The following is a 25,275-nucleotide window of genomic DNA, read 5'->3' as shown; positions in this document are numbered from 1 at the left end:
CCAGCCAGCATCACACTGGGAGTGGTGTGCGGAGGAAATCCATCATCACTATCCATCTATCCACCCAGAAAGAGCATGGAAATTTGTGCTCTCTCGGATTCTGGCTGCTGATGACATGCAGCATGATCTGGGAATTAAACCAGTAATAATAGTGGATCATACAGACAGTGTTTCTGTATGTAAGGGTTCTGAGTGTCTGCTGGACCACTCAGAACCCTTTTAACACTTTTAAAGAGCAACAAACCTTTAATTTTAAAATAAGAATATTCAGAAATTCACAATCTGTCTATAATTCACAAGATCTGCTTTTCCTGTGGTCCAATATCGACATCATTGAGACTCATCAAAAAACATTTTACAAATCATAAACAGTAGTGTAATATCCTTATTCCTACGTAAGTACAAAAGCTACTAAATCAATTCACTACTAAATTGCAGCTTTTTGCACCTTCACTGTACATATCCAAATGTCTTTGGGTATACCCCTTCATTGCATTAATTTCTTGAACTGTTGAACAGTTAAATATCGATATATTGAAACCAGCTTATGCAGGACATAAAAAGTTACCATCTGCTGTGGAGGTTACAGCCCTTCTACAATTGATTTCCTTTGTGTGGAAGTATGTACTTTGGTTTCTGGAGGGATGACACTCAATATAACAGAATCTTGTACAAATTAAATGGAAGAAATATCATAATTAACTGAGAATTAAATGACAACTTATTTTCACTTAATTTTCACTTCTTTTATATTAAACAAAATAATCCATTGCAGTCTGTTAAGCCTGTAAAATACCTCAAACAATGCAATTTTCTTATATGTATTACTATTAAATGTGTAATACTGAAAATAACATGCTACATACAGTGATAAATGTTCTTATCATATCAACAATATGCTTTTGTAAGAATATAAAAAACATTTAATTACAGAGAGTATAAAAAATCTATTTAGTTACATGATGTGCCTTAAAATGTATCAAAAATCACTGTACTGTTTATTAAAGAGTATCGGAACAGCAGAATCGGCCACTGATAATGTGTTTTTTGTCTGCTTGTCAAAACATTATAAATACTGTTTATCTTGAAATTGTCTTGAAATATCGTGATATAATATTTTTGCCATATCACCCAGCACCATTAATGTATGATAATGTACATAAAGGGTGGTCACTATTCTGCTCATATTGATATCAGAATAATATCATATCGACTGAAATTAAGGATTATATTGTGATATTTTTTTAATTTTGACCATATCGTCCAGCTCTACTAAATAACAGTGTTTAGATACACAATACTGTATTTTTGGTGTCATTATTAACCCTGATATTTTGACATTACACTACATTCAGGTTTGCATCATATTGTATTGTATTGTATCAAATATAAATATTTCTCTAATACATTTTGGAATAAAGCCAAGCACTACCTTTCAGCGCAATGGAAATTTGGTATCTGTAGCTGTAAGATACACACTTGGGCTCCCCTGCTGTATAATATGTCACGAGCAGTCCTTGAGTAAAGGCAAGTAGTGAGAATAAAAAGAAACTAAGCCTTTCTATTCTGCAACCAGGTCTGATAAACCAGGTCTGATAAACCAGGTCTGATAAAGATCCCTCTTGTATCCCAGACTAAAAGCCCAGTCTGAAAACACACAATCTCCCGCCGTCCAGCTTCCTTCAGCGGCTTAATTCACACCAGGCTGGATGGCGAGGACTCCCCGGGGAGACGGGCAACCCTGTGAAAGCAGGCCAGCGCATGCATGTCATGGTTAGTGAAAGAACTGACACATTGGCGGAGAGAGAGAGAGAGAGAGAGAGAGAGAGAGCGAGAGGAACTGGAGAGGAAAAGGTGAAATTTCGGCTTGTGCAGCCAGTGGATCGCTCAGACAAGAACGAGGAAAAAAAACAAAACGAGAACAGCGGTAAGATGAGTTGAGGTTACGTAGAGTAAAACCCCAGCATGCACTGTGAAATTAGGACCACAAATGCACACAGCTGTAGGGCAGGAACCTCACCAAATCTGACATGCTGGTAGATAATAACGCTGGACAATATGAGCAAAGTATTGCCAATATCAAAAAGCCACATATCGTAGGCTATGTTCACATTACATTAATTAATTCAGATATTTTTTGCTCAGATCAGATTTGCCATCTCCGTCTTAATGGTTTACATTTGTACATGAATGCAAGTGATCTCAATCTGTCTATAATGTGAACAAATCTGTCACTAAACAGCACATATACAAATACTGACATTTATGAAATTTATGCACATTGAAACTGTTGTTTTGGGGTGTTGTTGGTGTTACGCCAAATTCTGACTTCCTGCCAAAATCCAGCACACTTATACATTTATAACACTCTCATAATTTATGCTTAACAGTTATTAATGAACAGAAACAACAGGAATAGCTGTAAAAGTGGAGTCACATTCTGGCAGGAATATAGAATTCAGCACAACTCGCTCATTGCAGGTTTGCCCAATTTATTTAATTAACGATACCACCTGGAGTAATGAAGCAGTGAGACAACTTTAATAAGTCAAATTGGGGGTAAGTCTTTGGGAGTTTAAAGCGACTATGTTTTAAAAAAATCTATATTTTATGTTGCGTATCGATAATGAACCGCAAACAAAAACTATACAACTTGTATAGTTGTATATATATATATATATATATATATATAAAGACTCCTAACACTACATTGGTCCATCTCTGTAATAGGAATAACCTTGTAAATCACTTTGGGTAAATTATGGATATTCTTTCCCACTCCTAACACAACATGCAGCTCTGAAAAAAACACTTTAGTTTCGGAATCAGTTTCTCTGATTTTGCTATTTATAGGTATATATTTGAGTAAAATGAACATTGTTGTTCTATTCTATACTACGGACAACATTTCTGCCAAATTCCAAATAAAAATATTGTCATTTAGAGCATTTATTTGCAGAAAATGAGAAATGGCTGTTTTCAGACCTCAAATAATGCAAGGAAAACAAGTTCGCATTCATAACGTTTTAAGAGTTCAGAAATCAGTATTTGGTGGAATAACTCTGATTTTTAATCACAGTTTTCATACATCTTGGCATCATGTTCTCCTCCACCAGTCTTACACACTGCTTTTGGATAACTTTATGCCTTTACTCCTGGTGCAAAAATTCAAGCAGTTCAGTTTGGTTTGGTGGCTTGTGATCATTCATCTTCTTCTTGATTATATTCCAGAGGTTTTCAATTTGGTAAAATCAAAGAAACTTATAATTTTTAAGTGGTCTTTAATTTTTTTCCAGAGCTATGTAGTCGCCAAGTATTGTTTCATTTATTAATTACCATCTATGCTAGCTAGTTTCCCAACCTTCCCAGCTAAAGGCCTGGGCCTGACGGTTTCAGTGCTTTTATAAATGAAGGATCTGCAGAGTGAATTTGCATTGGTTTCCTGTGTGTCTGAGTGTCTCTGTCTTCGTGTCTATGGGTCTTTTCTTAGCTGCGCTCTGAGGCCCTGTCCCTGCCCTAGCCGAGGGCAGCCAGACAGTGGGCAGCAGATGACAGCAGCAGGGAGGACACTGGTGTCACCATCAGACGCCTGAACTGTGACGCAATCCAGTCTTACAAGGATACGCTGTCGGTCTGAGTGCAGCACGCTGAGTGTTCAGCCGGCCACAGGCAGACCAGCTAATAGAGAACGATATAAGGAGGTTTAGCAACATTTTAAAAAAGTTACAGAAATAATATCAGAAACATCATTGCAGAAACATACTCAAGTGTGGGACATAATAATCGTTTCTTTCACATTATTAGAATGTTTCTCACATTTCCAACTTAACGTATTAAAGATGCTGCAGTTGGTCTGCAGGTCTAGGTTCAGCAACAGTATGTGCTGAAAGAATGAGGTCAGCTGACGACCTGACTATACTGAATATAGACCAGGTTATTCCATCAATGGATTTATTTTTTCTTCCCTGATGATCACGAGCATATTCCAAGATGACAATACCAGGATTCATGGGGCTGGAATTGTGAAAGTGTGATTCAGGGAGCATGAGATCATTATTTCCATTTTCACACATGCATTGAGAGAGTTCACCACAGAGTCCACACCTTAACCTCATTGAGAATCTTAGTTGATGTGCTGGAGAAGAGCTGATTTGTGCAATGGTCAGACTCTTTCTATATCAAAATAAATGCATACTGGATTTTAAAAAATCTTGTGATATTGCAGAAGCTTCTTGAAACAATGCCACAGTGATGTGCGCTGCAATCAAAGCTAAAGGCAGTCCAATGAAATATTAGAGTGTGTGACCTTTATTTGGCCAGGCAGTGTTTATGATATATGATATAATGTTATGGAAACATTCATAATAGTCAAAACACTGACGTAAGTCGTAAAGGAAATCCTACCTGGCTCTGAGCTGATTTACTTCATTGATTCATAAATACACATTTTAGACCTCCATGTGTTTTGTGTCTTCACATGATTTGCCTTTATTTCTTTGTCTACTTAATATAAATATATGTATAGCATTTAAATGTCCCTTTGAAGACCCTTGTCAAATGCCTGATCTGCCTTCTCTGTTGTTTTATTTGTTTGTTTGTTTTTTGTATGTTAAAACACAATAACAATAAAGTAAAAACAAAAAAAAAACACTGACATAAGTGGCATTACTAGAATATTTAAATGAAATGAAAACATTATAATAAAATAAATAAAACATATTACCAACCTAAATCCCTTAGCTGGGACAGCCAGTGCATCATGGGAAAAAGGTCTGAAGCTCATTGCCCAGAAGTCCAGATCCATTGCGCACCACCGTTCTCCAGCTGATAGCTTGTGCTATCTGAAACTGCTCATCCGATAAGCCAGATTTATATACTTTGATTTTTAATTTGCCGCAGTCATCCAAATTATCCTTGAGTGCAATTTTAATAACGCAAATTATTCTGGCTATAAACTTATTACTTTTGGTTATTTATATTTCACAATCATGCTCCAGTGCTTCGCTTTGGCTTTTAATGCTAGCCTGCGATAATCATAACTTCAGAAGTTATCTCCCTTGGCCATAGCAGAGCATAACAACTAATTTGACTAATTATTTGTGTGTGACTGCTGTGTGACGGTCGACCCAGTGGTCTCTCAGAGTAAATAACGTAAAATATAGAAATGTGGGGAAATGTGTTTAGCGAGTTTATTTTCTTTTTCCCCGGGACTCTCCAGGATCCAGTTCCTCCGAGTCTCTGAATGGTACGCACTGATGCCAACCGACAGCCTGGAGCTGTCTTGGGAAGATTATAAGAGGAACTCTCAAACACGCACTGCCAAGTCCTACAATCCGGTCAAAGCCAGAATATCAGACTCCAGAGGTCCGACTTTAATCAGAGATACAACGATAATCCTCACAAGAGACTAACACCAAACACTGATATGTGTAAGCAAACAATGACATTGTTCCAAGAACCACAAAAGTCTCTCGCCGAATCGCTGGATCTGCCGTCTGCTCGGCGAACACGGCCGGCGCGTTCCTTCAGTCTGGATCAGGTTTCTGGGCTTATTTTCTCTCCTCTCGCAGTAAAGACGGAGCTTTTACGAGAGGTTTGTTTCTCATTTTCCACTTTCTCTCATCTTTGGAGGGATTATGAGAGGTCAGGCTTTCTTGGAGCCAGAGAGACCATGTGTGCCAACAGCTCTCCAGAGACACATTAAAACTAAGACCAACAACCCTGGCTAAATATAGCAGTGTGGCAGGGGGACACTGAGCGAGGCTCAGAATAGCCCAGCCGGCTTCACTGGACCAGGAAGGCCAAGCAGAGCAAAACAGAAAGAAAGAAAGACAGAAAAAGCAATAAGCTAAAGCTCATATATAAAAAAGACTACAGCTTTACAGACTGGGCTACTTCCAGAACATGACTGAAGCTGTAAAGGGTATAGGGTAAGGTATAGGAGTGTACGATATGGAAAACCGGAAAACCCTGGATATCCTTAATACTTAATGACAGTTTTATGATATATGATATTTAATTTGTTAGTTATATTAGTTGTATTAGTCATATTACAATATAACAAAAAAAAACACTGTTGTAAAAACTACATGATCATAGAGGATTACCTTAGGCCATGGCTTGTGAATGCTTGGGCTGTTTGAACACTAGCCAACATGCTCATGGCAATGCAAATTATCAGTTTAAGTGAACTGTAATAGTGGGTGCCAGATTAAATAAGATATTTTATTTCTAAAGTTAAGCATACTGTAACTGTGCATAATGTGATAATTAGAGGTGTACCATGTCATATCATATAAAAATGTTTCACATTTTATAAAAAAAATGCATATTGTGATAATAGCGATATGCTTTTATTTATGTACTTTTAATTGTTTGTTTACAATTAATATGCAGCACTAAAGATGTTGCACTGTTTAGTTTTTCGCAAAATTTATTAGTAATTACTTTATTTTTGTCACATTTTATTTTGTTTTACTATCACTATTTTATTCTCTTGGTAAGTTATTGATAGCAAAATGTTGACAACTTATTTTTTTTGTTCCTACTAAAAGAAAATGAAACTGATATATTGATGCTAAATATAATGCTTATATTTGTTTTGTTGCACTAGTGTGCTCTTGAAATAATATTTTTTAAAAACTGTTTTCATGGTATTTGCGATATTATTTTAGGGCCATATCGTGACCGGCAACATCTGGCTAGGATTGTCCAGGCAAACAGACAAGCATATCTGGCAGACATCCACATGTGACAACTCACAGATCAGTGCAGCATCTTTGAATATAATATTGTTAATTTTTAGGCCTATGTCTCTGCCCTAGCCCCTCCCTCTTGTCATTATCATTAATAGTTTTTTTCATTGTCATTAATATTTTTTATGTTTCCATTTTTTGTGGTTTTGCCTTATTTTCAAGTCAATTGTTTTTTATTTCTATAATGTCTATAATTTTTTAACCTTAAATATGTTTAATTTGTATACTATATCATTACCACTGTACTGCTCATTATACTCTATACAATTATTTTATATTATATCCTCTTGTTACATTTGTAATTTTGTTCTGCTGTCAATTTCAATCCTGACAAAACCCCTCCTTTGCTTGACTGATGAGATACAGGACATGAAAAGCTCATCAAACATCAGTACGTTCTAAGGTAAGTTCTAAAGAAGTGCCTTTCTTGGATGTTTCCACGAAAGTATGATTCTTTCAAACCATCACTGCTGAGAATCCTTGGTTTCTCAGAAATGGTAATTTTATAGGAGAAAATAAAATACATATGCTTAAAATACGCTTAATGTGCTTTGTAAATGTAAATAATGTCTGTTTTATTCATCATGTAATGCTGCAAATCCACACGCCCAGAAGTGGTCTAGTCTCTTTGGAGATGTGATGCCAATAGAATAGATTTCTCTGGATCAGATAAACATTAACCTATTGCCACCATGATAACGTCTTTTGTGATAATTGCTGCCAAGACATGGTCTAGATGGGAATAAAGACCCCCAGCAGCATTGAAGGGGCTCCATCCAATATTTTGGGATTTTTTAGTTAGTTTTAAGAAGGGAATGAGGTGAGGTGGTGATTATCCAGCATCCTGACTTTTTAAATGCTCTTTTCACTGAATGCAATCAAATCCTTAAAGCAGTGCTTTGAAAAAGTCATAAAAAGCATTGTCTTTACAGTTGAGACAGTTACTCCAACAATAGAAGTATAAACTATTTTTAATACCCTTGCTTTAGGAAGAAACAATGAATGAAAAGTTATGTGGAATCCCTCAAAGAACCCTTTGAAGTCTCTGTATTTTTAAGAATGAAAGCTGACATTCAAGTCACAATGCCGCCATACATTTTGTCACATTCCTAACAAAAACATACCTGCTGTTGAGGGTATGGCATCCCACTCATGCCGAGCTGACCCCGCCCCTGCATTCCCATTGGGTATCTGTGTGGAGAAGGAGAGCCGTACGGCTGGCTGGGGTAGGGTACACCCTGCTGCTGCTGTGAGTATGGGCTACTGCCCATTCCATACAGCTGAGAGCGCTTCATCGCCATGAAGTCCATGGAGCCAACCTGCAAAACACAGCGCAAGAACAAGGTATTTACATTATCTTGTAATGTTGACAAGAATAGGTTTTATGGAGCTTTGCCATTCAAGAACCAGTTAGTTCCCTCAAGAACATTGATAGACCTTGTTTATCAATGTCCTCTTGAGAAGTTTCTTAAATTTGCTCTTGAGTAAAATCGAAATAAAAATGTTTATTAATCACAAAATTCACAGCTACCCCAATTATCGTATTTTTCGCAGTTAAAATTCTTTAATATTTAATATTCTTTAAAAAACGCCTTATGTATGAATTTTACAATTTAGATATTAAGGAGCAGTAAAGCCACTCTGCTGAAGTACAGCGTTATACAGAAGTTTCAGTTTAGTTCTTCAGCTGGAGCAGCATAAGCATTACCTGCTAACCGCGCTAAGCACTAGTTCTTTCGCCATTCAGAGGTGAGTATCATCGGCCTGTAGCCTGCTGCTAACCCTGGCTAGCACTGCTGGAGCAGCATTAGCATTACCCACTACCCACTGTATTTTTTGTATATTTTGTATTCATTGTAATGTTATAGTTTTATGTTGCACTATTATTACACCTTGCAGTTTATGTTGTCTATTGTTTGTTTCTATATGTTGCACTGTGTTGGTTTCGGAGGAACGTAACTTCACTACACTGCATACCTGTACTCAGATGTAATGACAATAAAAGCCTCTTGACTTGACTTGAGTACTGACTATTAAAGAACAGGGTGAAGGGAGGATAATAAAGCATGCATAGGTCTACAAGAAGGTCTACAAAGTGTTTTTACTGAAACAAAGAGGTATTGATGTTATGGCTGTTTTGCTATGCTTTTATGAAGATAGATTTTACTGTCTTACTAAATGAAAAAAAAACTCCCCAAATGGAAAATATTAGTGAGCAAGATTTGTATTTTTTGTTAGAACAGTTGCTGAGTGAGGTCTCTTGTTTGTGAATGAGATAAACCTTTTTTTTAGAGCTTAAAGGGAACTCCACATATCACAAAGGTTTGCTCCTAATTAAAGACCTTTCCTGTAAGAACTGTAAGTCCAGGCCAAGTGCCATTTAGGAAGCTTTATTTCTACAAGTGCTCTGAACCGAGTGACTCCGCGCTTTTCTTTGAATACTGATAGAAACGGAGGGAAGAAATGTGGAAAGACAGTTTCTGCCTGGGGCGGTTTATTCCTCGCGAGTATTACATTTATTTTAGGGTTCCCCATATCTCTCCGTGAGTCAACAGGAAAATTCCCGGCATGTCAGGTTAACATTAATCCGTCACCCAAAACGCAGAATCCACGACGGGGCCGATTATGTCAGGTCTGATGTCTCCTCGCCGTTGTGCTGGATCATGGATGATTTATGGCATTTGTTCCCACTGTCTTTTTCAGTCAACCCAGGCTCTCTCCGGTCTCCCTGAGCAATACCTGCACATCCCCGCTCAATATGACGCGTCCCGCTGTGTGCAGGAGAATGGCACTTTTCAAAAGCAGCCAGGCCTAATCAAGAAACAATACAGACGAGATGTGCGGGAACAAACCCGCTGAATTGTGCATGGAAAACAAAGAGGAGGATAAAAAAATGACTCGATATACACTTTAAACAGCGCTTCCCTGGTGTTTTGCCCACTGTGACGCATAATGGAGTCGAATCAGAGGAAATCGACAGCGATCCTCTGCTTCGTCCCTTTCTTCTTTGATTGCATCATGCTAGGCTCAGTTGCTTCTTGGCTAAATTCACAGCAGACAGATTAGTGGCATGGAGTGACAGTGTACACATTATTCCAGATTCAAAAGCAAAGTATCAGCTGACCTTTACACAGCTACATATTTGATTATATGAATAAAAAATGAGACGTAAAATTATTTACTTATAGTACCTTTATATCAGGAGTGTCCAAACTACGACCCGCGGGCCATTTGCGCCCCATTTCCTTTTTTGGAGCGGCCCGCGAAGTATTTTAGAAATAAAATGAAAGTTGGCCCGCTGTTAAGCAGGTTTTTGTAATGTGAGATTCAAAGTTTGAACGCTAGGTGTCAGAAAAAGCGGAGAGAGTGCGCATTTTTAGCGCAGAAAATGGGGCAAAAGAGTCTAAAAGCGGAGAGGGTGCGCATTTCTAGCACAGAAAAACGGGCCAAAGAGTCTGAAAGCGGAGAGGGTGCGCATTTCTAGCGCAGAAAAAAGAGTCTAAAAGTTGCCGTAATTAAGGAGTTTAATATTAAGAGACATCATGAAATGAAACATCAATTTGAAAAATCTTAGTTTACACAACACTGTCAAAGATAAAGATAGTAAGTCAAGTAAAATGGTGTGTAAATGAAACAATCAGGAAAAAATGTATTATTTAAAGTGATATATTTCATTATTTGTTTTATTACAGAGTCGTTGGCCCATGACTTCAAATATATTTCTCCTTCTGGCCCCCAACAAAAAAAGTTTGGATTATATCATCTAAATATCATCTTCAAAATCATACTGATGATACTGTCTGTAATAGGAAGAATGGCATCCTCTATAATCTCTCCAGAGATTACTGTGTAACACTACATAATCCAAGTCATATTACATTAAAGCTCTGTAATATTACTCTACAGCCTCAGTGCATGTGATTTTTTCACTTGTCATCACATGCATGTGTACAACTGGTCTTGAGGAGAAGCTCTACCTGTTATTGTTATTTGCTGCACTGGTGTAAAACTACAAAATAACTACAAAAACTGATTTAGCCAGTGAAAATGGTTCTTGATGGGCATAGGTAGGCTTGTTTTTCTCTAAGTTTGATCACTTAGCTAACACCAAGACCGCATTGGCTAATCAGCATCACTAAGCGTCAACAAAAGCAACATACATCATGCTAATCAAGAGCTGGTAAACCTGTTGTTTTTACAGCATTGAGTACCAACACTGTTGCTTGGATGTCCAGATTTTCAACAACCTTCCCCATCAGTGACCAGCTTAGACTATCTAAAACCAGCTACCAGCACAAACATGGTCTTGAGATGTATTATTTAGAAGAGATACAAATACACTGACAAAAGTTATGGGATAACTGTGTGTGGTCATTTATCATTACTTAAAAAACAGTGTCACATGAGTACTGTATGTCACAGAAGACATGACCAATCAAAGAAGAGCAAAGTCAACTTCTTAAGCTTTAGGGGACTTTGCAAAAGTCACGTCAAAAGTCTAAACACACCTTATATTCAAAGGATTTTCATTATTTTTAGTTCTAAATTGTAGGTTAATACTAAATTCATCCAAAGTATGAAAAAAGGTATCAAATTATTTAGTAAGTACTTCTTGCTTAGATGACAGCTTTGGATTTTCTCAGTCAGCTTTATGAGGTAGAGTCACCTGGAATTCAGGCTTTCATTTAACAGCTGTGCTGAACTCGTCAAGAGTTAATTACTTGAACTTCTTGTCTCTTATTGTGTTTGAGAGCATCAGTTGTAAAGTTGTGAAGAGGTAGAGTTAGTATATATTATATATATATATATAAGAGTTAGAGTTACCAGCCTCAGTTTATTACTTTTAAGTTACTACATGATTTCTTATGTGTTCTTTTATAGTCTGGATGACTTCAGTATTCATTTATAAAGTATGAAAAAAACAACATTGAATGATATTGTGTGTCCAAACTTTTGACTGCTACTGTATATTTGCAATAAGAGGAAGGTCCACTGCCTAGTTCCCCGAAAGCATGTTCCCCACGGCCATAATGGAGAGGTCAGGTGACTTGCTGCACATTGAGTCTCCATTTAAACCATAATGTATTGATGCTCATACTGTCATAGACCAACAGCTTTATCAGACATCATATTTATTTTATGGTCATATCCTTCACCCTTAATCCACCCCTTACCTATGTCATACAATATATGCACCTATAATAAATCTGTCAGCCAATGTAAACACGCCCTGCTTCACAAATGACCTGGCCTTACCCGACGGTTCTCAACCACTTTTCCCATAATAAACAATTAGGAGGCATCACACAGTCAAGCATGCAAATCCTGCTTTGGGCAATCTATCCAAAAGCCAGGGCTGCACCATTAATTAGTGAGGTATCAGTGGCTGAAGGGCAGCGCTTGTGAATTAGGAAATTCAGGGCAGTGTGCCACGTGTGATATGGGACACGGCTCAGGTCTCTTCCTCCACCGGCCTCGCTCGAGTGGAACGGATTTACCCCCCCAAAAAAGCTGAGTGCTAGGCAAGCAAATCTCCTCGTGTCACTGCCAAGTTCAGAGAGTGACTCCGACAGTCAAAGACCGCCGTGCCTCCCAGCTGGAAGGGTGGGGGTGTGGGGGGATAGCTATTGAGAGGGAAAGTGAGCCCCATTTGCCCGTAGCACTTAGCTCTTTCAAACGGTCACGCCTGGTCCTTGTTCAAATGGCTGAACCGTCATGTAGGGTATCATTAGAGAAGAATGGAGCACATGTTTTGGGGGACATCAATAGGTTTGCATTTGTGTGGCCAAAGGGACTGCAGTTATGCGATACTCAATCCCGCTGCTGGCAAGAGGAGGCCAACTGAAGGGAAGCGGCAGCAGAACCAATCTCTCTATTTGAAAGGCAGGGAAATCCCAGGCCTAATCTATTGCCACTTCAGCAAACCACGATGTGGCAAACTGTAAACTGCCTGTGTAGCGAGGAGGGCGATGGGATTATTCCCGGGGGGTTGCTGTACACATTCCTGAAGAGTCAGGCCAGTGCTAGCTAGGCCTTGGCATGAGACAGAATGAGACGTTCAATTAAGACAAATATGTTTAATGAGTCAGAGAATAGTAACTCTTTAACATTAAGCGTTTGTTTAAAAAATATAAAATAAATAGCTATGGGACGTCTGCTTATTCATTGATTCTTTTTTAAAAACAATAGTATTTAAAGAGTTAATCCTGTTTTTGCTGGATTAACTTGGAGTAACTGCTTCTACTATCCAGGGAAAGCTATCTACCAGATTTTGAAGCATTGGACGAATGCAGCCTTAGTCACCTTCTAAGAGTGAAGAAGTTAGTAACCACTGGTGTTTTATACTGGAAGAGTCTTGCCATATATTTTTCAAAAAAGATGAGTAGATGTAAAAGCTGTTTAGCCAGAAATAGCCATGAGAAAACAGGTTGATCAGTCACTGGAGAAAAGAAAATACACGTCTAAATGTCAAGAGTTAGTTAAAAAAAAGGTTTATTCTGTAGAACAATATGAAATAAATATATATGGGACATCTTCTTATTCATTGACTATTTTTTTTTAAAACAAGGGTATTTAAAGGGTTCGTCCTCTTTTGCTGGGTTAACTTGGAGTAACTGTCTCTACTGTCCAGAGAACGCTATCTACCAGATTTTGGAGCATTGTATAAATGCAGCCTTAGTCACCTTTTCAGAGTGGATGACTTCTTGTCCATGAGATCTGAATTACTGTTTGTGAGAAGTTAGAAACCACTGGTGTTTTAGACTGGCAGAGGCTTGCCATATATTATTCCTAAATGCATGAGTAGAGGTAAGAGCTGTTTAGCCAGAAATAGCCATGAGAAAACAGGTTGGTTAGTCAATGGAGAAGAGAAAATACACATATTAATATCAAGAGTTAGTTTTAAAAAAGGTTTAGTCTGTAGAAACAAGGGTATTTAAAGGGTTCATGCTGTTTTGTTTGGATTAACTTGGAGTAACTGTCTCTACTGTCCAGGGAAGGCTATCTACCAGATTTTGGAGCATTGCTCACACCTTATCCCCAACACCCATCTCTCACCTAAACTCTCCAAAGTATTGGATGGAGCACCATCATTCCAGAGAACACAGTTCTACTGCTCCACTGCTCAAAGCTGTGGGGGGTTATACCATTCTATAAAGCCCATGTCTAGAATTAGGCTTGGTGTCAATAGGTAAACTGTTGGTTCTATACACTGAGCTATTCACAGCAACAGAAACTGGGATCACAGGCACTGACATGCCAAAAGTCATTGGATAGCCTTATGTAAATTGATTTTAAAGTGGGGATGTCTTGGCTTGGGAGCGCCCACACCTATATGAGTTGTGAGGTGTTATCTTGTGATATAGTATGAATTAGGCCTAATTATGGGTGCCAGATGCCCAGATGGCACGTTCAATTTCTGAAATCTACATCACAGAAAGCTAATATTACCCCCCACAGTGGACAGTGCAGTGGTTAATAATGATTGTAATGGCAAAAGATGCCACTCTCAGTCAGTGAGACATGGCAAAAGTCATGGGACACAGTACTAGCTTCAGTCTCAAGTCCAGTAGACTTCCCAGTAGTAAAGTCTGTGTGAGCAAAACACTGCAATATTCATACCAACCAAGAGCTTTAGAATTCTGTGTAAAAGGAAAGGTTACGAGGTTTTGATATGACAGCGACAAATGCTCCAAATGCCTTACAGTAAACACAACAACAAGCACTGTGCGAATACATTAACTCAAACTTCAAAATGCTAATTTTCATGACTGAGAGAACATGTTTCACACCCCACACATGCAATAACGTACAAAAGACCAAAAACAGAAACAGGGAAACGCTCATGCAAATGGGGAGAGAATAAATTTCCAGCCGTGAGTCATAGCTCACATTTATGAACTCCCCGCATGTTCTCAGCTCTGCCCGAATAAGAAAAGCACCCACTTTGCGGTTTAATGCAGGCCTACATAAGGCGGTAATAAACCTGAAATTGAATTTATGAAGCCGCTCTGTTTCAGAGACTTGAGAGTATATTGCGAAATAAAGCTATTACACCACAAACTACAAAATTAGGTCAGGACTATACTGCCAAATTTGATTAAATTGCTCCTCCAAGTTGTTTCGACTCTGATTTTACGACTTCAAAATGTTTTAAATCCTTTCACTTTAATCTACAAAGTTGTTAATCAGGGAGGAAGAAAACACTCGCTGCCAAAAACAAATAGATTAGGAGGTAGCAGACTGCATATTGAGATCAAATGAGCATTAAAATGGTAATCTGCAAATGGTTATTATCATAATTCCATTTGGAAACGTGCAGAAACGCGACTTGATTGTATCTGGGGTTTTAGTGGGTGTCTTTTTCACAAGGATGTTCATCACAGAGCTGTGCTGTGTACTCCAGACTCTGAACTCTGATCCTCCATCATGCTTTTACATCATCTTCCTGCATCATGACCCAAATCTTTATCACCATACGTGGCAATGGTGTGTTATTTATCTATTGTTTAGTTGCTGAGATAAAGTAAAATGGACAAAAGCAGTGTGGAAGGTTTTCAGTGGCAGGGCAATTTTTTTCAGTTTATGTGTATATCAAAATAAGAAATGGAATAAAAGGCTATTTATAGTGTGGCAACGTAAGTGCTTGATGATGTACACCACACACAGGGAGTGGCTTTATATTATTATTCATATCGATATCGGAAATTAATTATATTAACTACCTCTGGAAGATAATATGATAATTGAGCAGAGTGCAAATTAAGTGATTTATCCTAGGCAGTAAAAAAGCCTAGGATAAAAAGTACAGTGGCTTGCAAAAGTATTCATACCCTTTGAACTTTTCCCATATTTTGTCACCTTTTAACAACAAACTTAAATGTATTTTATTGAGATTTGAAGTGATCCACAAACAAAAAGTATTGCATAAGTGTGAAGTGGAATGAAAATGATGCATGCTTTTCAAATTTTTTATTACATGAAAAGTGTGACATGCAAAAGTATTCAGCCCGCCTTATATAAATACTTAGTAGAGCCACCATTCGCTGCAATTACAACTTTAAGTGCTTTGCGGTTTGTCTCTGACAGCGTTGCACATCTAGAGACTGAGATTTTTTCCCATTCTTCTTTACAAAACAGCCCAAGCTCAGCCAAGCTGGATGGAGAGCGTCTGTGAACAACAATTTTCATTTTTTGCCACAGATGCTCAATTCGATTTAAGACTGGGGCATTCTAACACAAGAATGTTAAACCATGTATCATTTTAGCTCCACTTCACACTTATGCAATAATTTGTGTCTGCCTATCACTTAAAATCTTAATAAAATACATTTATTATTTACATTTTTTTTAAATGGTTGTAAAGCGACAAAATGTGGAACAGGTCAAGGGGTATGAATATATGTCTCTATGTAATGTAACACTGAACAGCATGTTAAATTCAGCAGATAAAGAAAGGCAAGCTCACTCACTCTAGCAGACCAGTGCTGCTGTTTTCCACCCAAAACGATCAAATATTTGTTTTGGTTACCTGTGTGTAAGTCTTTAATTCATAGGATCAAATTAGCTTTACATATTCCACATTCTGTAATGTGACTTTTTTGCATGTGCACACTGCCCTTTCATTAAAAAATGTTGTATATTTTTACAGCAAGCTTAAACGCATTCTCAATTATATGCCTTCACATTAGGACTGCACAATATATCGCGATATTAAGCAAAGCAGGACACCATGACGTCACCAGCCCCGTCCCCGTGTCTGGACCGATCAAGAGCTGAGTCAGCGCCAAGCAAAACATCAGTAATCAGCCCTTTAATCAGGCATTTAAAAGGTAAATAAGAGCGTTTTTCTGGTATTAAAAGTATGAATTCAGCTGTAACTGGAAATATCTGTGCAAAACTGTGCTGGACTGAGGTGCACAGTTTTCGACACACATGTTTACAAGCACGTGGCTAACCATGTGGATGGAGGCCATGCGGTTTCCTCGTGCTCCCCCTGCCCCTGGCGCTTCTCAAGCAGCAGCAGTCTGTCACTCACACAGACACACAGAGACTCTGTGTATCTACTTCTGGTGTCAAGAATCAAAACATTGCAACATGATGTGTTTGACTTAATTGCCTTAAGTGACATCACACATCCTGCAATGTGACTACTGTGCATACGCACATCACTTTGACGATGCTTAAACAATATATTGTGCAGCCCTACTTCACATGAAACGTAAAACTTCATGTTAAACACTGCAGTTTTGTTTTTCAATTTAAGAACAATGTCAGATATAGGTTACATAAAAAAGATAGTCTGAACAGCCTGTAAAACATTGTATTTTTGAGAGAAAATCAGTTTTGGGCCACTCTACCTGTTGTATTAATACAGCCCTAGTGACATTCTCATAGCAGAGTGCTGAATTACTGTTTGTGAGAAGTTAGAAGTAACCACTGGTGTTTTAGACTGGCAGAGGCTTGCCATATATTGTATCATATATTGCTACTAAATGTATGAGAGGATGTAAGGGCTGTTTAGCCAAAAAGAGCCATGAGAAACAGGTTGGTCGCTCACTGGAGCAAAGAAAATACCAACCCTGAAGATTCTGGCTGCATTGTTATTGTGATTGGTGCAATCAAACACACGTCTCAAATGAGGGAGGCTTTTCAAAGAAAAGACGTCAACCAAGGAATCCAACTCTGAATGTTAATACAAATCATATTAAGGGGGAAGAAAAATCGGATGGAAATTAAACTGCACAGTTGGAATTAAGAATTCCCAGATAATACGAAGCTCAACACAAGGTGCCATAGGCCTTCTTCTTTTCCTTTTCCACAGACAAGGGAAAAAAAAAGCTGCGAGCAAACGATTCCAGCACCTCAATCGAAGCTGAGAAGCAATGATGGGGCATAATTCACAGACGAGCTCCGCGCTACGAGACAAGACAGAGAAAAAGGACCCACTGTTTCAAACAAAATGAGAATGGGGAGGCAGCACGGGGAGGAGATACGGCTCGTATTAATCTGTGCAAATTCCATGCTCCTGCTGACTAAGATTAGAAAATTAATTTCATGGATGCAAAGGCAATATTGATGTCATCAAAGGGAAGGAGCAGGAGTTTTAACTCTTAGTTGACAAAAATAAAGTAATTGGATGAGCGTTTCTGCGGTGTGTCACAAAGAATAGAGCCTATTTTATAAACAGTTTACTTCTAGAGGAGTTTAGACAGAAAGGTTAAGTAAGAAAGAGCGTAAAAAATAAAAAGAAAGAAATGAGCCTCAAATTCTTCCAATTCTTCCAATAAAATTTTTATATGCACCTGACTGAGCTACACTATGGCTGTGTCTAACTGCAAGTCCAAAAATGATTTTTGGAATATCTATATGTATCTAACAGGTATCCCTATTGATATATGATTTATGCCGGTCACCAGCATAAAACCTTATATGGGCGTACATCTCTGGAAAAAATTAAGAGACCATTTTAGTTTCTGAATCAGTTTCTCTGATTTTGCTCTTTATAGGTATATGCTTGAGTAAAAAATTGTCATTTAAAGCATTTTTTAGCAAAAAAAAATAGAAATGTTTATATTCATAAAGTTTTAAGAGTTCAGAAATCAGTATTTGGTGGAATAACCCTGGTTTTTTATCACAGTTTTCATGCATCTTGGCACGTTCTCCTCCACCAGTCTTACATGCTGCTTTTGAATAACTTCATGCCACTCCTGGTGCAAAAATGCAAGCAGTTTAGCTTGGTTTGATGACTTGTGATCATCCATCTTCCTCTTAAATATATTCCAGATGTTTTCAATTTGGTAAAGTTAAAGAAACTCATCATTTTATAAGGTCTATAAGAAACAAACAACTTCAACAAAAGTGAAATGACATTGAAGAGAATATGAAATTACATTATTATAACAAAAAAGCAAAAATCTGTGAAAAACTGTTTGTCAGTAAATTTCTTAAATTATCTTTTAAACATATTTTGTAATTTATTCCCAACAATTTATTCCCTAAATCTTATTCAAAATTGACCTCTACAACAGAGAAAATTTAGGAAGATAAAAATGAAAGATAAAAAGACTGATGAGTTGAATATGGATGGATCTATAAATTTGTGATAAAGTAATTCATGATGCTCTTGGATATTTCCTTCATTTGAATACATTTTATTAAAAGTTTCTGAAACAGAGGAGCAGATAGCATGTATAAATTTAATCGTTTTGAAATACGAACAAATTGTTTCTGAAGAACCAACATTTTATTAACACTAGTAGAAAATATGTTCCCTCAAACTATATTACAGTATGAAAGATATGGATATATAAGGTCATAATGAACAATTATGTTAAAGATGTTAAAGTTTTGTGAGTTTGTAAGGTGTATTGGTAATTTATTGAAATAAATCAAATCCTCACAGAAATGTTCCAAAATCTTACAGAACGCCTCCAACAAAAGCAGAATAAACTTTTTAATACCCTTTATTTAGAAAGAAAGAAGAAACAGTGAATAAGTAGGTGTCCCAATACTTTTCCATACTAGACACCTTCATTATGCAGTGTGTAATGTGGCTTAGATACTGTAGATATCTAAGCACCGGGTCTTGTGTCTGTAGCTCTGTAGAGTGTCACTGTCTACAGAATGTCTTGGTAGCACTTTACTTGAACCCTGCAACATAACACTCGCGATATTACCACCTCGTAAACATGTCACAGCAGATGCCAGACGATGCGCGGTAATTGTCAACAGCGTCGACAGTGTCAACAGTGTCATGTCACCATTATCGGTGACTGTCATCACAGATACTACAGTGTTTGAGGTCATGGCTTTAAATTAGCATGTGACATAAACCTGGTAACATCTGTCTGCACAGTTACGGGTAATGGTAACATGGCACTCTGGGTTACACTACTGGACTGCTTTGATCGGCTTTGGCATTTCAAACATATGACATACAGTATGCCGTGACATGCTAAGACATGACATACTAGTGCATCTAAAAACAATTTTAATATCATTAAAAGGTATTTTATTTCAGTAATTCAGTTAAAAATGTGAAACTCATGTATTATATAGATGTATTACACACAGAGTGATCTATTTTAAGCTTTCATTATGGCTTATAGCCAATGAAAACCCAAAAATCATTGTCTCAGAAAATTAGGAAAATATATAAGGCCAATTGGTACTTTTGGCAGTGTGCCAAGTCCTGCTGGAAAATGAAATCCACATCTTCATAAAAGTTGTCAGTAGCAGAGGGAAGCATGAAGTGCTGTAAGATTTTCTTGGAAAACACGTTTCTGCACTGACTTTAGACTTGATAAAACACAGTGAACCAACACCATCAGATGACATGTCTCTCCAAACCATCACTGATCATCAGTAAATTTTACATTTCATTTGTAAATCAAGGGAGCAGAGTCTGGAGGAAGAGCGGAGAGACACACAGTCCAAGCTGATTGAGGTCTAGTGTGAAGTTTCCACAATCAGTGATGGTTTGGAGATGGATGGGACATTCCATTGGGTTCCATTTCCGAATTCTGTGCAGGTATTTAACATTGTTTGACCTCCCATAGTGGACAGCACAGGGGGTGTTAATGATCGTGACCGGCGGCTTCTGGCTAGAATTGCCCATGGCAGAAATCACATCCACTTTAGCTTCCATGGGACATGGCAAAAGTCATGGGACACAAAATTAGTTCCTCTATAATGTAAATAGCATGTTAGTATATGCTCTGTAATGAATGAGAAGTGAAAAGTATTTCTTAAAATCAAACCTTTGCTATAAAAATATTTATTTTTTCCAAGATAGGGGCTCTGAAAACAGTAGTGGAGGGTCTACAGTCATCATGTTTAAAGTATGAGCTGTGTCTATAACCCAGCAGTGTCATATTTGCTGTCAAATTTCTCTCAGTAAATGTCAGTGCTCACGAGCACCAGTCCAAAGAGACTTTCTACAGGCTAAATTGCCTTTCCTGCAAAACGCTCCAGCCTGAGGTTGCCAAGGCAGTTATGCATGAAGGCCAGCTAGAGATGGGACGGCACGAAATTACTGAGAGAGAAATACAGGGAGGGAGGCAGAGAGGGAGAGAGGGAGAGAGAAAGAAGGACGGACAAATGGAAAGCGCTTGTCATACTCTAGTCTATCATGATATTGTACGCAGCAGCATGGGTACAATTGCTGTGCTATTGTGTGCTGTGAGCAGGACAGCCAACGGACGCCTCAGTGTTTACCACACGTCCCCCTGTGTGTTTAGAAAAGTGTCCACGCACTGTAATCCTCATACCAGGCAGGCTCTGAGTGAGAGACATTGAGAGAGATAGAAAGGACAGAGAAAAAATATACAATAAAGAAAAAACGAAAAAGTCTTGAGACATGGTCACTAAATCAGAAAATGAGACGATTTGTTGGTCATCCCCACCCAAGACAAAAGAGGAATAGCAGTCATTTTCAGTGACGCTTAGACATGGACTGAGAGCTAGATGAGGGCTAGATGTCCGCTCTAAAAGTAATGGAACAGTTAGGTCAACCCCTTTATTTCTGCTGTAGACTGTAGACAAACATTTGTGTTTGACGTTAAAATATGAATATAAGGCATTTATATGAAATATGAAATAAAAAGCACCTTTTGTCTGAACCCACCTATTTTTTTAGGGACCAAAAGTACTGGAACAGATAAACTTAAATTAAAGTAAACTAAAGTTTTGAACCGTTTATATTTAGTGGTTGCTGCTGGTGCACTAACAGTTGTTTTAAGCTATTTCTCTACAGCACGCACAATGTTTCTGTCATCTTCTGTTGTAGTTTTTTCATGGTTTTCCTGTTTAACAACTGTTACTTAGTACACCAGTGACGACTTTCTTCTTTAGGAGACTACAAACTGTTTTACTGGCCATGGCTGATTGTTGTGCAATGTCTCTGATTAATTTTACATATTCTCAACAATAGACAATAGAAAATTGGCAACTCTCTGGTTTTCATGTTGGTTACAAAATAAAACGTAGACATTCAACACTGTTTATCGTTTGAAAAATCAATGTTTTAGGACACACCTGGGCAACAAAACACAACTGACAGTCACATACAATATTATTGCTCACAAGCAAAACGGGTGGGTTCAGATAAAAGGTGCTATCTTCTGAACTGTGTATTAGATCCAGATGTAAATATCTTTTGTCTCATATTCAACCTTTAATGTCAAACCCAAATGTTTGCAGACTACAACAGAAATAAAGGATTGGCCTTACTATATATAGCTGGATAAAATAATGTGAAACAAAAAGAGAACAAAAAAACGACGGAGAGAGGGAAGTAAGAAGGAGAGGAAAGAAAATAACTGGAAAAATAGTGAAAGAAAGAAAGAAAGAAAGAAAGAAATAAAGAAAGAAAGAAGAAATTATAAAAGAGAAAAGGAAAGGAAAAGAGAAATAAAGAGCAAGGGAATGATTAAATGAAGAAATTATAGAGAGAAAAGGAAAAGAGAGAGAGAGAGAGAGAGAGAGTGAGAGAGACTGATCTTCCTTCGTCTAAAACAGATTTGAGTTGAAAGCTTTGTGCTCTTCTGAAGCAGCAACAGCTTAAAAGACTAAATACACAGAGGAGAACACAAACACACACACACACACACACACACACACACTTCCAGCCTGGCCACACAACACACACACTCCCACTCTGACCCCACATCACACACACACACTCCAAGTCTGACCACACAACGCACACACACACATACAAAGAACACACACTCTCCCAGTCTGACCACACAAACACACAAACACAAACAGCCGCACACAGGAGAATAAATAAAAACAGGTTCTCAGAAGAAACTGGAGGGAGGCCTGCTCTCTCTCTCTCTTTCTCTCTCTCTGCACAGAGAAACACAGCGCAGCCGACTGCGTCCTCTAATACGCCGAGCCGCTGCACCAACTCAGCATAAACATCAATTAGTCAGCAGTTAGATCCATCACCGCTCTGCCAGATGTACACGTCAAGGCCGCTTCTGCTGACCAAAGTCTGCGGCTGAGAACCTGCCAGACCGGACGACAGTTCTCCTGCTCCTCAGAGGAGGTGCCCCGGGTCAGCATGATGAAAATGAAAGCTCTCAGCCTGTGGGAATTAAGGGGAGGGGAGGCTTTTTCATGCGAGTGCAACCATGGCACGAGAGGAATGCCTTGTAGTTTCACTTCACAGCCTTCAGGCCGTCTGCTCTGTGCAGCTCTCAGAGAAGAGAAACAACAATAGGCCGAGCAGCACAGCACGAGAGAGACGCAGACTATAAAACTTCTCAGGCAATGTTCTTCATTATTATATTGTACGAAAGAGTGTGACAATTCACTAAATTCATCAAAAGAGAGTTTATACTGTAAAACTTCAGACAACTTTAGAACAGATTCAACTAAACAATCAGTACAATAAAAAAACACAAAAATGTGAGCTAGTCTGAAAAACAAAGCTTGGTTCCAGATAATGTCCCAGTGAATGTGTTTATTTCCATCAGAAGCTCATCTGAATTACTATCGTTAAGCATACACCTACTAAACCAGGTGCTAATATAATGAAAGCTATAAATAATACTACAATTCATAAGGAGAACTTTTAACAGATGCCTGAATTAAAACAGTGAGGTCAAATAACTATTTTATGTATGAATGTTATTGGTATTTATCCTTTGTTCTTAAAATAAGTGTTTTTTTACACCAGCACTATCTGATTTAATTAAAATAGATGGTTTGCTCTCTTGGTGCAGTTTTTTTTAGCAGATGTGAAAACAGTAATCCCACTCGGGCGCAAAACAAAATCAACTGCACAAGATTCACAAAAGGAGGAGGTCTCGAAATCTTTTTTAGCTAAATGGCTGTTCAGTTGCAGTTTAAACTGATTTATTACCAAGGTAATTGCTACAGCTATGAACTAACACTAAGTATCTTGTTGCTGCTCTAAACAAAGCTGTATTTTTACATTGAATGTGGTAGTTGCAGCATTTGATGACTGAAAAAACATCAGGACACACAACATTCTACAATCTATGGTATTTACTTTCATGCTTCTGCACCAGCTCTGACCAATCAGAAGAGAAAACATGCTCAATGGATTGTTGAGGCACATTTTCATTCATTTAGGTTTTTGCTTCTGTGAAAACAAATCAAATCAATGGAGGAAAACTCATAATCTGATTTGGAACAGAGAAACAAAATACAGGTGTGAAAACGCCCTGATCACCCCATTATCATAAATTATCATATAGTAAAATAAATATTTTAAAAGTTTAAAATGTGGCTCTTTTAAACAACCATCTAAAGGGAAATCCTCTAATTTAAAACAGCACCTATAGTTTGATTGGATTTATAACAGCAGACCCTCAAGACTCTCTATTTCTGTTACCAAACAAGAAAGAAAAGTGCTTTTGGGCCATCTCTATTTGTTAATGCTCTTCTGGAGCCGACACAAAATCTTCTAATAGATTTACATTTAGTCCAATCAGTGATGAAGAAGTAAATACAGTGGGGACACTCTGTTATAGAGTAAAACTAAGGACCGAGCCAAGAGCTGTAAACTAGGCCACAGCGCCGAACGCATTTCTGTATTAACATTGGCTACTCTCTCTTAACACTTACGAGCAATAAATAAGCAAGTATTAGCTTTATATTTAATTAGAAAACTAGAAAAACAACATTTAAGACTCTACTGGACAGTATAGTCGCCATCTCCGCCACCCATCAGCTTTGATGTAAAATAATGGTCAGTTTGTTCATGTGGCCACAGGGAAAAAAACGTCCACAAGAGTTCTCTCAGGCTGCTACTGAAAATTAAGAGACCCTCCGAACATTAAGATAATATATGCAGCCACTAAGCCACAGGCTACAGAGTCTTGGCCTTTGATTTGGAGCGCAGCCCAGCCTTGCGAAAAGTCCACTTCATTTCACCAGCGCCATCCATCAAGTGAGCTGCAACAAACAGATACCCTGACCTTCAATCTTCCTCCGGTTATTAGATACTCATTTAAAGTCACCTGAAACAATCCTGACCAAATTGATTTCATTATTGGACTCTGAGCGGCGACTCTCTGATTGCTCAGCGGGAAACTTTAAAAAGTTAATTAGAAAATAATTGATTTTCATTTTTTTCTGTTCCCACCACCAGCATCATCATCATCATATCCTTGGTGTTTCCTTTGATGCATCGCTCGTCCTCAGAAGATCTGTCAGCAGATTTGGACGGCATCCTGTCTATATGTGACAACTGTACCTCTGCTCACGCTGGGACATCGCTGATGAGATATGCAGGGGGGGCTAAAGCCCACCGGAACAATGAGGCAGGGTTTCTGAACCCCGGGCAGCCGGAGGAAAGAGCTCTTGGGGGTTGATTGTCCTCTTAATGTCTTTGCTCCCAACAGAATGGTCTTGTCGACCCCGCAGTTCCGAGGATATGGGCTGCTTTTGACCCCCCGCGACCCCTCAAGGCCACCCTATAGCAGAGCACCGGGCCAAGGCCTTTTTCAATCTTTTAAGATCTCTGAATCAATCACTGTGCCAC

General features: G+C 38.3%; 1 protein-coding gene across 2 annotated transcripts in view; it reads right to left on the bottom strand.

The window, feature by feature from the left end:
- LOC103041141 (AT-rich interactive domain-containing protein 1B) overlaps positions 1-25,275 on the bottom strand; it is a 330,051-nt gene that overhangs the window by 280,188 nt on the left and 24,588 nt on the right. For both annotated transcript variants that reach the window (XM_022673204.2, XM_022673205.2), the window contains exon 2: positions 7,880-8,074. In XM_022673204.2, the coding sequence (XP_022528925.2) occupies positions 7,880-8,074 (195 nt within the window). The remainder of the gene's footprint in view (positions 1-7,879; positions 8,075-25,275) is intronic.

The sequence above is a fragment of the Astyanax mexicanus genome, chromosome 14 (assembly GCF_023375975.1).
Source record: "Astyanax mexicanus isolate ESR-SI-001 chromosome 14, AstMex3_surface, whole genome shotgun sequence".
Lineage (NCBI taxonomy): Eukaryota > Metazoa > Chordata > Actinopteri > Characiformes > Acestrorhamphidae > Astyanax > Astyanax mexicanus.
This window is presented reverse-complemented; position numbering and strand designations above follow the sequence as displayed.